The sequence below is a fragment of the Crocuta crocuta genome, unplaced genomic scaffold, assembly GCF_008692635.1.
Source record: "Crocuta crocuta isolate KB4526 unplaced genomic scaffold, BGI_CrCroc_1.0 scaffold6, whole genome shotgun sequence".
NCBI lineage: Eukaryota > Metazoa > Chordata > Mammalia > Carnivora > Hyaenidae > Crocuta > Crocuta crocuta.
In genome coordinates, this window is record NW_027531917.1 from 3,298,519 (window position 1) to 3,313,314 (window position 14,796).

The following is a 14,796-nucleotide window of genomic DNA, read 5'->3' on the forward strand; positions in this document are numbered from 1 at the left end:
AAAGAAAAGGAGAATAAATCATACAGTATGTTTCCAGTGGGTTTGTTTCTTGACATGAGACTGAAAGCAGACAAATGCAAGAGAATCTCTCTCTCACACACACATTCACGCAGACGCACACACACACACACACACACACACATAAACGCGTGCATGCACACAGGGGACAGCACTTGTGGGGACTTGAAGGCTATACAGGCTATAGGCTATAATAAAAAACAGATAAAGCTCAAGTGCAAAGGTTAATTTCTTTGAAAACAGAGGCATTATGTCATAGAAATTTTGAGCATGAATGGAAATGATCTGAAGAACTGTCCAAGAAATGGAGGTTTAGAAAGCATTTTAGATGAGTGCTATCCTTTTTTTCCTTCAAAAGTTTATGACAGCAAAGATCTTCCCCCATCAAGAGTGCCCAGCAATGACAATGACAAAGAGGAAAAGTCCCAACCCAGCCACCACTGCATAAAGATGCGATACGGCTTGCTCTTTTACTTGCTGACATTTCTAAAACTCTCTGGCATTCTTATTTTATTCTTCTATTTTCCTCTGAGACCTCAATGGAAAATTTCATAATTTTTCATTTTTATAAAAAGGAAACAACTAGGAGCATGAGTTAAGGCTGGAGAGAGTGAAAAGCAAGTTTTGGACAAATTTCCCCCACATAAGCTCTGGCAACCTACCTCAGGACTGACCTCCAATGTCCTTGCTATTCTTGTCTTGGGTGTCTCATGAGAGAAGACCACTGTCTTGCCAAATTGTGAAGGAGTTTGGTCATGTGGATTTACTTCTCTGAGGGGTGAAGATGAGACCACCCAAAGTCTGTTGACTTGCACTTTAATCCAAATTTTAGAAAGAGGAGCTGAAGCTACATTCAAGTCAATAGTGTTAAAACTGTATCCTGGCTCCCAACATAGTGACTGTGAAACAGCATTAGGCAAAAATTCCCCAACCAATATAAGTGCAAATGCAAACTGATGATCACTGAAAATATCCTAACAAAGCTCCACAAATGGCACAGCCTCTCAATACTTCAGCGTGAAATGAACAGAATGATTCTAAACTTATGCTGAGATCACCAGGAAAAGTTTTAGTTTCAAAAGAATTCTATTAAACACATGCAAAGTTGGAAATAACCTGACTCTCTACAAATGCTTGTTCCCGAAAGTTATCCATAATTTAGCCCTTTATAAATCCAAATTTATTTGATTACTTCCACAAAACATACACATACATACTCCCCTATGTATACACACTTCTCACATTCTCACTTCCATGATTTGCCCACTTTTCTTCTCTTGCCTTCTATTGCTGTCCTTTAGGTTTCTCTCTCCTCAGTTATCAGTCTGCCTATCCTTTGAAGCCCACGTAAGTCTAGTTACCCAACAATTCAGTTGTCTGCCGTCTTTTTCCATCTAGGACCTAATGAGGCAAAGGGAAGCACCCAGAGAATAAACAATATGGGGAATTTTAAGTTAGATTCCCTAGGCAGCTTTCCCACCAAGACCATCATGGCTGTACCCGAATTATTGCAGAATAAGGATCTGTATGCTAAATAACTATTCTTCTTTCACTTTTCCCCATCCTGGGGTGTTAACATCCCATGACCTTTTAGTTTCTTCACAATGTTCTTTTTGAAAAATGTAAAAATCTTAACCACATCAAGGGTAAACTAAAGGGGATTTATCTATTCCTAAGGCAAAATTGCTTAGAAGAACTCACTGCTCTCAGTTGTGTCACATGGTGGGAACACTGACTTAAGATGAAAGACTTATGAAAGAACTAGAACAAAGAATAGGAATGAGGAGAGAGGGTAGCTAGGTTGTCAAGAGAAAGGGAAGACATAAGAACTCAGAGTCTAAAACAGTTTTAACCTCCTATTCCTTTCCAAACTAGGGTTCTATATTAGAAGTTCCCTTACAAAAAGCTATTGAAGTTAATTGCCTAACATATTCTTAATTCTTCCAAAAAATATATCAAGGAAAATCTAATGTTTTGGATTTATCAGGGTGCTGTAATAAAATAATCTGCATATCTTATTAGCATCACCTTGGGACAATTCTTAAAGTACTTATTTTAAGCAACTAAATAATTTAGCTTTTAAATTTCATTTTATTCTTTTATTTAATATTTACTGCAGAGTTGGGTTCCTGGGTTAAGTGTTTGACTCTAGATCTTGGCTCAGGTCACGATCTCACGGTTTGTGATTTTGAGCCCCATGTTGGGCTTTGTGTTGAAAGCATGGAGCCTGCTTGCGATTCTGTCTCTCCCTCTCTTGCTCCACCCCAACTCATGCATCCTCTCTCACTCTTTCAAAATAAATAAATAAACATAAAAAATTTTTACTGAAGAGTTGATGCATAAAAATAGTTGTGCTTCCTTTCTTTGGTGTGTTTAATGTCTAAGAGACTGACAGAAAGTAAGTATATAATTATACCTAATATTGATTTCTATGGTGAAAACCACAAAGCACTACCAGAGAGAATGGAAAATCAAATTAAGATAAAGAATCAGGGAACCCAAGATCCAAAGGAAGAGTATGGGATAGTCATGTAGAACATAAAGAAATTCCACTTCAGTAACACTGTGGACTACATATCTTTTGAAATTATATTACCAAAAAGTACACAAAATTTTTAAATTATCTAACATACTCTTCAATACATGGATGGGGTTACATGGAAGTAAAAAACTCACTTATAAGTAGAAATTTTGAAGCCAGGAACTGAAAGGGATATTTTCGCTGACTGACTGGCTTTTGGATCCATATATTTTGAAACTTTCTTCCTTCAATCCACAAGCTCCCAGTGCTGGGAACCAAAGGACATATTCATTTTGGGATATAATCTCTGGACTTTCATCTTTATTTGATAATGGCGGGGTGAGGTGGCACAGTGGCCAGTAAGAAAATTTCTGGAAGCCTATCCTACACCAAGATGTCTAGCAGTAGCTTGACTATACATAAAAGTGCCTGTGAAAACAAATACATTTCCTGTTAGTAAGACCCCCAAAATATCCCTAGCTTTTCCAAAACTACCTGACATGAAAAGCATGATGGAGGATTAAGTAAAAATGGAAAAAAGCCAAAGGTCTTTAAAACAATTTTTAAAAAATTTGAATATAGTTGGCACACAATGTTACATTAGTTTCTGGTGTACAACAGGGTGATTCAAAATCTCCTTATGTTATACTATGCTCAGCACAAGTGTAGCTACCATCTGTTACCATACAACACTATTACAATATCGTTGACTATAATCCCTACGTTGTGCCTTTTATTCCCATGCCTTATCCATTCCATAACTGGAAGCCTATATCTCCCACTCCTCTTCATCCCTTTTGCTCATCTCCATACCACCCTCCCTCAGGCAACCATCAGTTTATTCTCTGTATTTATAGGTTTGATTCTGGTTTTTATTCATTTGCTTTGTTTTTTAGATTTCACATATGAGTGAAATCATAAGGTATTTGTCTTTCTCAGTCTGACTTATTCTTCTTAGCATAATACCCTCCAGGTCCATCCCATGTTGTTGTAAATGATGAAAATCTCAGCACTTCTTATGGCTGCGTAATATTCCATTGTATATTATACATACCATACCTTCTTTATCCATTTATCTATCAATAGACACTTAGGCTGCTTCTGTATCTTGGCTACCAAGAATAGTAAACTTCAATAAACATAAAATACTTCAATAAACATAGGGGTGCATACATTCTCCCGAATTTGTGTTTGTTTTCCCAGTAGTGGACTTACTGAGTCATATGGTATTTCTATTTACAATTTCTTGAGGAAGCTCTGTGCTGTATTCCACAGTATCCGTACCAATTTACATTCCCACCAGCAGTGCACAAGAGTTCCTTTTTCTTTACATCCTCCTTAACAGTTATTATTCTTGTCTTTTTGATTTTAGCCATCCTGACAGGTGTAAAGTGATAGCTAACTGTGGTTTTGATTTGCATTTCTCAGTTCATTAGTGATGCTGAGCATCTTTTCATGTGTTTGTTGATCATTTCAATTTTTTTTTTTTTTTTTGAAAAATGTCTATTCTGGTCCTCTGCTTATTTATTTTCAATGTGATTGCCTTTGGGGGTGGGTGTTGAGTTGAATATTTTGAACATTCATCCCTTATCAAGTATATCATTTGTAAATATTTTCTCCCATTGAGTAAGCTGCCTTCCTGTTTTGTTGAGGCTTTCCTTCACTGTGCAAAAGCTTTTTATTTTGATGTAATCCCAATAGTTTTTGTTTCCCTTGCCTTAAAAGACATATCTAGAAAAATGTTGCTATAGTTGATGTCAAAGAAATTACTGCTTGTGTTCTCTTCTAAGGGTTTTATGGTTTCAGGTCTCACACTTAGGTCTTCAATCCATTTTGAGGTGTGTGTGTGTGTGTGTGTGTGTGTGTGTGTGTGTATTGCATGCGTATGTACAGTGTTACAAAGTGGTCTAGTTTCATTCTTTTGCATATGGCTCTCCAGTTTTCCCAGCACCATTTGTTGAAGAAACTGTCTTTTTCTCTTTGTCTGGTATTGTCTCCTTTGTCATAGATTAATTGATCCAATAAATACTGATTTATTTCTGGGCTCTCTATTCTGTTCCACTGATCTATTATGTCTATGTTTGTGCCTGTATTACTATACTGTTTTGATTACTACAGCATTGCAGTGTATCTTGAAATCTGAAATTGTCATATCTCCAGCTTTATTCTTTCTCTGAATTGCTGTGGTTATTTGGGGTCTTTTATGGTTCCATAAATATTTTAGAATGATTTATTCTAGTTCTGTGAAAAATGCCATTGGGATTTTGACAGGGATCGCTTTGATGCTATAAACATTTTATATCAATTCTTCCAATCCATAAGCATGAAATATTTTTCCATTTGTTTGTGTCATCTTCAATTTCTTTCATCATTGTTTTATAGTTTTCAGGGTAGAGGTTTTTCACTTCCTTGGTTAAGTTTATTCCTAAGTATTTTATTCTTTTTGGTGCCATAACAAATAAAGTTGTTTTCTTTTTTCAAATCAAGTTTATTTATTTATTTTGAGAGGGGGAAGGGCAGAGAGAGGGGGAGAAAGAGAGAATCTCAAGCAGGCTCTGTGCACTGTCAGCACAGAGCCCAACATGGGACTCCAACTCATGAACTGTGAGATCATGACCTGAGCCAAACTCAAGAGTCGAATGTTTAGTCAAGTGACCACTCAGGTACTCCCAGACATCCACATTTTAAAAAAACTTATTCAGGAATAGAATTTAGTGATTCATCACTTACATATAACATTCAATGTTCATCCCAACAAGTGCCCTCCTTAATGCCCATCACGCATTTAGCTCATCCCCCTACCCAACATCCCATCAGCAAACCCTGATTTTTCTCTGTAATTAAGAGTCTCTTATGGTTTGTCTCCCTCTCTTTTTTTTACCTTATTTTTGCTTCCCTTTCCCTATGTTCATCTGATTTGTTTCTTAAACTCCACATGAGTGAATTCATGATATTTGGCTTTCTCTTACTTATTTTACTTAGCATAATACACTCTAGTTCTATCCATGTTGTCGCAAATGGCAAAATTTCATTCTTTTGGATCACTAATATTCCATTGTATATACATACCACATCTTCTTTATCCATTTATCATTCGATGGATATCTGGGCTCTTTCCATAATTTGTCGATAGTGTTTCCATAAACACTGGGGTGAACGTGATCTTTAGAATCAGCAGTTTTGTATCCTTTGGATAAATACCTAGTAGTGCAATTGCTGAGACATAGGGTAGTACTATTTTCAATTTTTTGAGGAAGCCCCATACTGTTTTCCGGAGTGGCTGCACCAGTTTGCATTCCCACCAGCAGTGCAAAAGGGTTCCTTTTTCTCTACATTCTTGCCAACATTTGTTGTTGTCTGAGTTGTTCATTTTAGCCATTCTGACAAGTGTGAGGTGGTTATCTCATTTTGGTTTTGATTTGAATTTGCCTGATGATAAGTGATGTTGAACATCTTTTATGTGTCTGTTAGCCATCTGGATATCTTCTTTGGAAAAGTGTCTGTTCATGTCTTTTGCCCATTTTTTCATTGGATTATTTGTTCTTTCAGTGTTGAGTTTGATATGCTCTTTACAGATTTTGGGTACTAACCCTTTATCTGATATGTCATTTGCAAAAGTCTTCTCCAATTCTGTGGGTTGCCTTTTAGTTTTGCTGATTGTTTCCTTTGCTGTGCAGAAGCTTTTTATCTTGATCAGATCCCAATAGTTCATTTTTGCTTTTGTTTCCCTCCTCTGGAGACACAGACATCCACATTTTTAATAAACTCTCAGGATGATTTATGTGAGGCAGGTGGTCACCCTGCCACACTTTGAAAAACACTGCCAATGTTGAACCTCCTTTAGAAGTAAGCTTTAAGTTTTGGGTACCTTGCTGGGCTAGGGGTAGGACACAACATCAGGGAGGCTAAAATGATAAGTAGAAAGCTTGCCATTGCACAGTAAGCATTAAGCAGCCAACTTTTCAATCATTTTGCCCTAGGAACTCTCTGAAATGATAGATAAGTCTTCCTGTTTTTTTTTCTCCTGATTTTATTCAATCTGCAAGTAGGGATAAAGAAAAAAGAAAGGGGCAATGGTTCTCTAGTAGTCCTTTGTACTTAACAATGTACCACCTTATACTGATCCTGTTTTGTGTGTGTCTTATCTTCCAAGTAAGAGTATACCCACTGAGACTTCAAACTTCTCTTATATTCCCCATAGCAACTACCACAGTACTTTAGTACATATAGCATAACAGACAGTTAAAAAACACTTTCTGTCTTGAGAAAATTGTGGCACTAGAATTGATCTTAGAAGTTCATCCACTTAATTTATAAGTAAAGAACCTAAAGTACAAAATGGTTAAGTGGCTTAGCTAAGCTCACACACACAGGTAATGGGAAATGTAATAAGTTCAGGAAGGATGAGGTCCATCATTACATGAAGAATGTATTAGAAACTGAATTGAGAACCACTGGGTATTTTCCAAGAAGCATTCTAGGCATAGAGAAATGAAGGCACAGAATAAAACTTCAACTGTAAGCTAAAAGATCTCTGGAATCAGTGTCTCTTTTCTTTGGGAGCTTCCACTCTGAAAGATTCAATTTGATAGCTTTGCAATTACTGCTATTGACAAACATAAGCTCCTTAGTGGCTGCACTGAACAACGTGTAGTAAGTTGAAGCCATCCTTCAATAGTTATGGAATATGATACAAGGAAAACCCCAGAGTATTGGGCATCTCACTGATATGAAGGAACAAACAATTCTACTCAGGAGGGATTAGAGAAAGCAACATAGGAAAAACAAGACAAGTTTTTGGTGCAAGGTGAAAAAGGTTTCTAGGTCTCGGCACTGAAAAAAAGTCTTAAAGCACCACGGTGTGTTCTAAGAATTGACTGAAGTCCATTGTGGCTAAAGGCTGGGTAAGAAAGATGGGAAGGTAAAAAGTGAGAATGGGGCTGAAGTGTCAGAAGGCCAGATGGCAAAATACCTTTTGGCTGCTCTGAATAGGAGAGTGGCGTAATTGCACTGGTGGAAGATCATGCTGTCGCTGATGAGGACAAGATGGATAAGGGTGAGGCTAAAAGACCATGCAATAAGGACAATGATTCTTTCCAGCTTTCCCTTCAAACAAACTATATAAGGAAGAAAAAACATAATAGAAAACAACAGTGGAGTGAATAAGCCTTCTACTTTTTCTCGTTGGGTTGAATAAAGTTTAATACCGAAGTCCATATAAGTTATCAAAGGAAAGAGGTTTTTCTTACACTCAAGAAAGCCTCAGTCATTCATTTATGTCTTACTAAATACATACAATAATTATTTATTTATTCTAGGGCCAATCTTGTAACAAACTAAACTGAATGGTCTTTTTTAAAAGTTTATTTAGTTTGAGAGGGAGAGAGAGAGAGAAAGCATGTGTGAGCAGGGGAGAGGCGGGGGNCCTCACTATCAGCACAGAACCCGATGCAGGGCTTGATCCCACGAACCATGGGATCACAACCTAAGCAGAGATCAAGAGTCAGATGCTTGACTGACTGAGCCACCCAGGTGCCCCTAAGCTAAATATTTTTCTAACTGAATTTTCTAACTGAAAATTGACAATTTTCCTAAAGTAAGGCTGATCCTATCACTATTTCACTCTCAAATTCTAAAAGCATTTAATTTAAATATTCCTTTACAATCCACTTTGATGTTTGGAGAACTGTAAGAAGTTTTCAGAGGGCTGTTGTGGCTTGAGATTCAAGGCAAATTAACACCACAACCTGCCTCTCAGAAGATGGTCATTAGTTAACAGTGACTCTGCCAGCAGGCAATACAACTTAGCAATTTCAGCTTCCACAAAAGGACTAGCTATATTTATTAAAAATCATCAACACCTGTTTGGCATAATGAAGTATTCTGTGAGTGTGTGTTAAAGCACCTCATAAACTTATATTAGAAAACTAGACAACCAGCCTGAGCGTTTATAGGTCCAAGGGAATTAGTTGGGTTCTGTACGCTGGTATACCTTTGTTCTAGTCTTTTTCTGAAATAACTTGACCATTTTGTGCCTTGGATTCCTAGTCATCTACATGCTTTTTAAAGATGTACAATTTAAATGTACAATTTAAAAATTGGCTTCAAATTCAGAATCACAAAGTTTCAATATTTTATGATAAAGGCAGAGGGCAAAATCAACCAATATTTCCAATTATAGTACCTACTATTTACTCTAGAAAGTCACAAGCTTTCTAAACCATATTCTTTTTCGTTTTGTTTTAGAGAGAGAGTGAGAGCGAGAATAAGCGAGTGAGGGAGAGGGGTGGAAGGGAGAGAGAGAGACAGAAAGACAGATAGAGAATCTTAAGCAAGCTCCAGGGTCATTGCAGAGCCTGGATGATCCCACTACACTAGGATGATTACCTGAGCCAAAATCCAGAGCTAGATGCTTAACTGACTGAGCCACCCAGGCATTCCCCAAAACATAATCTTAATTGGATCTTAATTTATCACCGGCTAAAGATCCTGAGCCACTTCTGTATTAATCAGTCTCCTTGCCTTGTGTTATTTTTTTTTCCCTTGATTCCTTGCTTGCTTGTTTCATTTTCAATCTGTAAACATATCCTGGATACCTACTATAAGGAAGGGATTGCTAGACGCTAAGAATCTTTAAAAAATTTTTTAATTCCAGTATAGTTAACATACAGTACTATATTAGTTTCATGTGTACAATACAGTTACCCAACAGTTCCATATATTATTCAGAACTCATCAAGAAAAGTGTAATCACTATCCCCTTCACCTATTCCACTCATCTCTTCCCTAACCACCTCCCATCTGGTAACCCTCTGTTTTCTATAGTTAAGACTTTGTTTCCTGGTTTGTCTCTTTTTATTTTTCCCTTTTTAAATTTGTTTTGTTTCTTAAATTCCACAGGAGTGAAATCATATGGTATTTGTCTTTCTCTAACTTATTTTGCTTAGCATTTTACTTTCTAGACCTATCAATGTTGTTGCAAATGGCAAGATTTCATTCATTTTGATGTAGATGTTATGAATTTTTTTTTAATGTTTTATTTATTTCTAGGAGAGAGAGAGAGACAGCATGAGCAGTGGAGGGTCAGAGAGAGAGGGAGTCACAGACTGAAACAGGCTCCAGGCTCTGAGCTGGCAGTCAGCACAGAGCCCGACGCAGGGCCCGAACCCACGAACCGCAAGATCATGACCTAAGCGAAAGTTGGATGCTTAACCGACTAAGCCACCCAGGCGCCCCGATGTTATGAATTTTTAAAAAATCGATTAGGCCCTGTGTTTAGTGAGTTAGTCTAGTAGGGAAGACAAACACATAAATCAGGAATAGGGTGATCATTTTATAACAGAGCTGTAAGAAGGCTACAGACACCAGAAAGGACTTGGTGTTAACATTTGTTCACATTAACACTTCAGAACCAACACAGAATTAACAAGAATTTTTAAAATATGTAAACACCCGGATACAAAATTCAATGAATAATGGACCACAAGATCCCACAGGCCTACTACAAGGGAGAGCTGGGGCAGGAAAGCAGCTAGGCTGCCTTAGAATCAAACATTATCCAAGGATTTCTTTACATCATTCCTCTGACAAAGTTTTTCTGGAGATAGGAGGAAGTGTTAGAAAATGGGTTTGGGTGGGGGCACCTGGGTGGCTCAGTCGGTTAAGTGTCCAACTTCAGCTCAGTTCATGATCTCACAGTTCGTGAGTTCAAGCCCCACGTCAGGCTCTGTGCTGACAGCTCAGAGCCTGGAGCCTGATTTGCATTCTGTGTCTGCCTCTCCCACATTCATACTCTCTCTCCCTCTCTAAAAAATAAACATAAAAAATTTTAAAAAGAAATGGGTTTGGGGAAGTTATTCTGATATCTAGAGTCACGAACTATTCTATTTGAGAAAAAAAACAAAAAAACAATGACAGTAAAAAGATTACATTTGTATTGAAATGCAACAATAAGTATCAATTAATAGAGTAATGATAAAAACCAAACAAAAATACTAGAAACCCATTGCCAAATTAATTAGGCAAAACTTAGACATTTCTTTTTTTTTAAATTTTTTTATGTTTGTTTATTTTTGAGAGAGAGAAAGAGAGAGAGAGAGAGAGAGAGCATGAGTGGGGGAGGGGCAGAGAGCGAGAGTGACACAGAATCTGAAGCAGGCTACAGGCTCTGAGCTATCAGCACAGAGCTCAACACAGGGCTCAAACCCATGAACCGTGAGATCATGACCTGAGCCAAAGTCAGATGCTTAACCTACTGAGCTACCCAGGCACCCCAAAACTTAGACATTTCTAAAAGAGTGAATGAAAGATGGCAGTATTATGAAGGATTTGCAGTTAACACATTATTAAATGCATTTTATTTTTGTAGTTGGACAAAGTCATGGAAAAACATAGAGAATCTCATAGACGAATCCTGGAACAGCTTTTAATGGCAGAAAAATCTCATAGGCAAACCATACTGGAGTTGGAGGAAGAAAAGAGAAAACATAAAGAATACATGGAGAAGAGTGATGAGTTCATAAGCTTACTAGAACAGGAATGTGAAAGGTAAGGCCTCTTTGGACAAGACAATGATCCACTCTGCAAACTCGTACAGCCTCTCACTATGGACTCAGCATTATACCAGGGATACAGGAATACAAAGATGCATAGGATGCAGTTTCTGCTCTGAAAGTTTTCATGGTCCAGAATGAGGAAAAGGATATGTTTAAAGATAATTTCAATATAATGCAAGAATAATCAGCTGTGATAAAAACTGTGGAAACATAAATGCTGGGCACCTAATTCTGCAATGGAGTGCCCTGTGAAAGCTGCACAGAGGAGGTAACAAGGGTCTAGGCAAAACAGAAACTATAGACAAGGCAGGGGCAAAAATATGTGTCACAGCATAGAGGTAAGAAAATAGTACGAACAGTGAGGGAACTCAAGCTTTCTGCAAACATGGCTACAGCATAAAGGTGCAATTGCAGGATTTGAAAAGGAAAGGCTAGCCACAAGCAGTTGGATTTTATATTGTTCACAATAAGGGGTAAATGATAATCTGTGAGAAGCATGAGTTGATTAGATATGCTTTCTTAAAGAACCATTAAGGCATCAGGGAGTAAAGATAAGAGCTTTAGACTGGGAGAGGGTATATATCCCCATGGTTATTGACTGGGTCAGAGAGATCAGGGTGTGAACAAGAAATACTTATGATGTGTAGTCAATACTAGTGAATGACTAATGAGACTGGAGAGCAGAGGAAGAAATACATAGAGGCTTTTTAAAATTTTTTAAAAAAATGTTTTAATTTTATTTTTGAAAGACAGAGTGCAAGCGGGGGAAGGGCAGAGAGAGAGGGAGACACAGATTCTGAAGCAGGCTCCAGGCTCCGACCTGTCAGCATGTAGTCTAATGCGGGGCTTGAACTCACCAACTGTGAGATCATGACCTGAGCCGAAGTAAGTCAGATGCTTAACCAACGGAGCCACCCAGGTGTCCTGAGTGTTTTTTTATTTTAATGTTTGTTTATTTATTTATTTATTTATTTAGAGAGAGAGAGACTGTGTGGGTACACACACAGTGGGGGAGAAGAAGAGAGAGTGGGAGAGAATCCCAAGCAGGCTCTGTGCTCAGCGTGGAGCCCCACATGGGGCTCGATCTCACAACATCAAGATCACAACCTGAGCCGGTATCAAGAGTCTGACTTGGCTGAATGAGCCACCCAGGTGCCCTGAAATACAGGGAGTTTTGAGAAGCACTCCTGGCTATTCACCCCAGTACAAAATATAGAAATGGTGCACAGGTTTTTGTTGTTGCAGGATTTTGGTGAAGGAAATGGTTCAAAAGTAGGAGCAGGTGCTGTTTTAGACACGTTGAGTATGAGGTACCTGGTGTATTCTGATGTCCAGTGGGGAGAATGATATATCTAAGTAGACAATATACAGTTGGAAATGCATGTCTGGAAGGATTGGGCTGGTGAAAGCTGAAGCTATGAGTGCTGGTATGGTGAGGAGAGAAAATTCTGAGAAGAGAACTCTAGAAAAACTCAATGCTTGGCTGTTTTCTGGAGCAAAAGGGGTCAAGAAAGGAAGATCAGAAAGAATGGTAGAGGGTTAGAAGAACCAGAAGAGAAAGAAAGCAAAGAAACCAAGCAAAGAAAGACTTTAAAGAAAGAATGAGCAGTCAAATAGCACCAAATAATATAAATACAAAAAAGGAAAAGAAAATGTCCCAGGATTTGGCAACTAGGAAAACAGTGGAAAACTTAATGAGCTCTTTTAATAAAATAGTGAAGGCAGAAGCCAAATCACAATGCTTTGACAAATAAATAAGAAATGAGAATGTAGAAGCTTAAAGTGTGAGAAGTTTGGCTGCAAAAATGGAGAGATTGGTTGGTAAACATTTTATAACCATATGAAGGGCAGATTATTTTGCTCCATTTTGACCCTCTGTTCTGAATCACCTTAGAAAGTATGAACCTCCATTTGAAATGGAAAGGACAATCAATAATACAAAGACAGGAAATAACTAATCTTTGTAATATCAAATTTTTACCAAACTGTCATTTCACTTTATTTTTTACATGCATACTTCATGATGTTGTATTCTAACAATCACAGAAAAATATAATTACTTATGATACTTATGAGCTCCCTTTTCTAAAACATTAATAGTCTCTGTTGCTTTATCTAACTACTTACAATTCATATTTCAGCCAAGTAACTGAAGTTATATAATAGCTAGGTTAATGGCAAACTTTCATTTTTTTTTCAGTACACTTCATCGTAGACATTTGGTCGGATTCCCAGAGAATCCATGGCCCTTACACCCATTTACTTTGTTTCCACGTTCATCAGGAGGTTTATCTCCTACTCACTATATAGAAAGGGGGTCTTGTTTCCTTGCCCCTCAAGAGCTTGAAATATCTTGAGGGAAAGATAAAAAGAGTACGGAGAAGTCTGGCACCAAAGGAAGATTTGACTCAGACATTACAATATAAGAGTTGTTATTCAATGAGACAATGTTATATTAAATATTATTTCGAACCCCTGTGGTTTGGCACCCGTGGCCTCATTTGGCCTCCACACTTATTTGGCACTAACTTGCTGAACACAGACACTTCCTTTCATCTTTCATTACTATGAAAATGTATTGACCATGGTTAGAGTGCTGCCTGCCATAGAACAAAGACGCACTGCCTGTCCCTGCCCAGGGGGCTTCCCGCCTCAACAGAGAAGGCAGGATGATGCAGATTTAGGATAGGAATGTGGAGGGCTGTCTGAGGTATGGTTTTAAAATTCACTATTGTATCTCAACTATTTTCTGGTGGAAGGCTTAGGAGAAGTTTAACACTGAAATCCTGGGAGGCAGATGATGAAGATTATTTAAACCACAAGAGAACAGAGAGAACAACACTGAGAAATGAGAACAAAAATTCAGTGGGAATAAAGGCCATGTGCTAGATGAAAAGGAAACAGTGAGATCAATGTAAATTGTACACCATGGAATCAATATATTAAGAACGACATTTCTACATATATAGAAGGGGTTTAAGAGGAAGAATTTAAAAGATCATATATTTTAAGCCTTAGAACACAAAGTTTCTCTGTCTTAAAGAATAATGAAAGTGAATACACCACTACCAAAAAATAGGAAAAAGTGACTGGGGTGACTCTCATTCTCTGTGTAGCAGCCATTCCAGAAGATATGAGAATATTCACCTATTTCTGTTTGCTTCCAGAAAGGAACAGCTTCCAGATGGAACTCTTTGGGTAGGAGAATGTTAAACATATTTTCAACTCACATGATAATGCAGACAGTTCTTCCCCTGCTTAGCCCCCCAGCAACACAACTCCCATATCCTGGCACTCTGGTGGCATCGGTCCTCCCTGCTCTCCTGCTTCCAAAAGGGAGACCATGGGCCTCAGGACTTCTACCTGCTTGAAGGCCATGTGCATCAACATATTAAATGAAACCCATCTAACAAAACAGAAAGTGGGGAAAACTCTAATAATTTCTGGTAAATACATACAGAGGAGGGACTTACATACAAGTGAAATACCACTCCTTTGTTTCATTCCCCAGTGACAAAACACGAGCAACATCACTGAGTCCTTCTAACTTTAGTGAGAGTACTTCCTCCTCTGAGGACACTTCCTCCTCTGAGGACACAGCCACTCTTCACAAAAGCAAGACGAACTTGTCTTAAGGGGTCAAAGAATAATGTTTACTTCCTTCCTCAAAGTGATGTAAGCCACTCCCAAATCAGTGACCCT

General features: G+C 38.0%; 2 protein-coding genes across 5 annotated transcripts in view; one reads left to right on the forward strand and one right to left on the reverse strand.

Moving 5' to 3' along the window:
- The window catches only part of CMSS1 (cms1 ribosomal small subunit homolog), a 386,003-nt gene that overhangs the window by 264,877 nt on the left and 106,330 nt on the right, over window positions 1-14,796 (reverse strand). The window lies entirely within an intron of this gene.
- The window catches only part of LOC144240494 (filamin A-interacting protein 1-like), a 118,833-nt gene that overhangs the window by 8,499 nt on the left and 95,538 nt on the right, over window positions 1-14,796 (forward strand). The window contains exon 4 of the mRNA XM_077774845.1: window positions 10,908-11,086. Coding sequence (XP_077630971.1) covers window positions 10,908-11,086 — 179 coding nt within the window. The remainder of the gene's footprint in view (window positions 1-10,907; window positions 11,087-14,796) is intronic.